The following is a 3,276-nucleotide window of genomic DNA, read 5'->3' on the forward strand; positions in this document are numbered from 1 at the left end:
TAGCTGGTAGGGCACATTAATATAGTTGAGGCATTTGGAACAATGAATTAATAAGACTATATACTGTATGTGACTGGTGAGCAAGAAATGAGTACCAAAAATGTCTGTTTTTCTCTTCATTGCCGAATCCATTCTGAACTGTCTGCTGTGGCTCGCATGTGCGAAAGAGGAACTCTACCTGCACCCATGTTAAGCTTGACCTTTCCACTGGAAATACATTCTTTGCCTATATGTCACAGGGAAAGAGCAAAAAAAAAGGGAATCTTACACAGGCCATTACTAAGATGGTGAAGAAACACTCAGCTGTGCATTTACACCTGGGGCATTGGCTGCCGCCCCCTGCAGCGGACTGTTCCCACACTGTTTTAGTTCCAGTTAATCACATCCAGTGAACAGCGAGTCATTTGGAATGGGAGACCAGAAGAAGAAGGCACAGAGGGGTGCTTCAGAAGTGTACATGCCAAGGGAAATTGTGCATCTATACAGTTCACCAATTACACTATGAGCAGCATCTGGTGCAATGCATCATGTGTAACAATAGTCTATATCTGGGATTCCTCCTTCTCTGTAGCCACGGTTGGTGCCATGTCCTGCATTGGAAACATGGTTAGAGCCTTTGTAAAGGCCAGTGCCATTGGAAGGGAATATGGTATGAATGATGTAATCCTCTCGCAAGGGCTTCGGCTGCATTGGCTGGCAAGCTGCCATTGGTGTCATCTGGAACCCAGGGCCACGAATCTCTAAGATATTATTGTCCTTCTTGGTGCCAGACTCAATGTAATCGTCATAGTTTTTGCTTTTTCTCGAGCTGCTGCGAGTATAGTGGTCACGCGTACACAAATGGCCAGTTCTATGTCCATACCAACAAAACACACCAAAAATTAGAGCCAGAGATACAGTGGCAGTAGCCCCACCTATAATCCCTGCAAGGGGCAGCGCTATGATCTGCTGTGAGTTTTCATCATTCTCCTCCTCTGTCGGGCTAAGTTCTGATGTTTCAGCTTTCGCACAAACTAGAGCTTCATCGGAGTCAGTGTCTCCAGAAATTGTGCCTTTGGTTTCTGAACTAGCGGGCAGTGGCACCATGCAGATGATGTAGCTGGAGCGTGGTTGCAGGGAGGTAAGCAGATACTCCCGACGATCACCTCGGACCAGCGTCTCTGTAATGGATCCCATGGCATTTCCTGTACCAAGTCGGAGCCAGCTCAGCCTGAAAGAGGAGCTCGGCTGAGCCACGCTCCACGTAACACGGACACTGTTGTGAGAGAGAGGCTTCACATTTAGGGCCAAGCTTTTTCCCACACCACTGCTGCTGAGAGTGTAGTCCAAGCCAGAGTCAGGAAAACCTAGACCGGGTCGCTTCGAGCGCAGGGTGAAGAGAGAACCTTGTGGAGGGGTGTTGGTGGTAGCACTCTCAGCTCCAGCTCCAGATAAAGCTACTTTGTCTTTAGTCCCTGTGATCCTCACTACTTCACATTCCTCCATCTCACTATTCAGATCAATCAACGGCATGTCTCGCACCCTGTCAGGCCCATGGCAGGTTAGACCTCGGACAGTGATAGAGTTACCGCGAGCTTGCAACCAGTCATACAGCCAGCGCAGGTTGCAGCCACAGTGCCAAGGATTTCCCCGTACAAGCAATTGACCGAGGTTGTCAAGATCTTTGAACAGCCCCCTTGGTAATGTGGTTAAGTTGTTTCCTGACAAGTCGAGCCTCTGCAACCTATGCATGCCATCCAAGGAACCACGCGGCATATGAGTCATGGCATTGTCCTGGAGGGACAGTCTCTGCAGATGGGCGCTGGGCAGGTTGACAGGGGGTGTCTGAAGGGAGTTACGCACTAAGGACAACTCGGTCAAGTTAGAAAGGCGAGAGAATGTGTCATCTGCAATGCGCTGGTTTGCCAAAAGGTTCCCATCTAGGACAAGACATCTAAGTGAGGTCAGGCCTCGGAAGGCATGGGTTGGGATAGTGGAGATCCGGTTGTCATCTAGGCGCAGTTCTTCCAACGATGCAGGTAGACCTGAGGGAATACTGGACAAGTGGTTGCGTGAAAGGAAAAGCAAGCGCAACCGTGGGTTGTCGGCGAAGGCCTGATCTTCAATGGAAACTGTGGAAATGGAGTTGTCATCCAGGTGGAGCTTCTCCAGCAAGGGCATCCGAGCCAGTGCACTGCGAGGAATAGTGCGGATGTTGTTGTCTTGCAAATGCAGCTCACGCACAGACGGCGGCAGGTGCATGGGAAATTCATCCAGTTCATTGTCATAGAGGTAGACCACACGGACAGTAAGCTGGCGCTCCAATGAGGTGGGAAGGCCTGGGTTGTTGATGTGGTTGTTCTGAAGGTAGAGCACAGATGCAGAAGGAGGCAGTGATGGGATGGAGCTTAGTCCGCGATCGTTACAGTAGATAAAATCCTCATCACACCTGCATACAGATGGGCATGTCATATCTATATCTCCAATGAATCCTTGTATGGTGGCAGCAGCAAACTGAAGCATGCCAGCATGGACTGTCAAGCACAGAAACAGCATGAAGAGCCAGGCACCAAGTTTGACTTTGCATGCAGGGGCCATTATGTTAAACATCAGCGCTGTCTCCTATCCAAGTGTTGTAATAATCCTCAAACTGCTGCACTGAGCTGGAATCCTGCGACCTCCACCCTGAGAGAGAAAGAGAACATAACAGTTAGCTCTGATGCACAAATAGGTTAGATAATGGTTGCAGGTGAAAACTGAGACGATTCCTATTATGTTTAATGAGGTTGGAAATATTAAACAGTATATTTTAAAGGTTCGACTTCATTCTCCAATGAAAAAAAAAACAGGATTAGATTCAAATAACATAGCATAGGTACTTTTTTAAAGAGTGGCATCTTGCTCTCAGAGTTTGTGTTATTGAACAATTAACAATAGTAATAATCATGAGGATGTGTGCTCATGTATGGATCTCTAAGGAGTCCCAACAAAGACATTGATTAAAAGCTAAAAGGACATCTGCACAGGCAACAATAAGCAGAAGTTATTTCAAAATTGCAAATAGTTTTAAAAGTGAACTCTGCTGTGCTATGAATATTAACATCAGAGCGAATACTTTGTCTCAAGTAAAGAGACTGAGACTGACTAATTCAATCTCACATTTACAATTAAACCTTGCGAGTAAATATGAAGTCTCCACTGGAATACCCTTCACTTCTAAATTATTTAAGAGATCTTGTGAGGCTCCATAACAACATTAGGATCTGCTTGCAGATGGCTGCGTCAGCCAGACAAAGC

At 46.9% G+C, this 3,276-nt stretch overlaps 1 protein-coding gene across 1 annotated transcript; it reads right to left on the reverse strand.

Annotated features, from left to right (window-relative positions):
* Nucleotides 1-525: 525 nt before the first annotated feature.
* Nucleotides 526-2,589, reverse strand: flrt1a (fibronectin leucine rich transmembrane protein 1a; the record flags this gene model as incomplete). Its single annotated transcript, XM_079248210.1, has 1 exon — nucleotides 526-2,589. The coding sequence occupies one exon, from the start codon at nucleotides 2,587-2,589 to the stop codon at nucleotides 526-528; it is 2,064 nt and encodes a 687-aa protein (XP_079104336.1).
* Between the last annotated feature and the right edge of the window lie 687 nt (nucleotides 2,590-3,276).

This window comes from Telmatherina bonti, assembly GCF_933228915.1.
Source record: "Telmatherina bonti genome assembly, chromosome: 10".
NCBI classification, from domain to species: Eukaryota; Metazoa; Chordata; class Actinopteri; order Atheriniformes; family Telmatherinidae; genus Telmatherina; species Telmatherina bonti.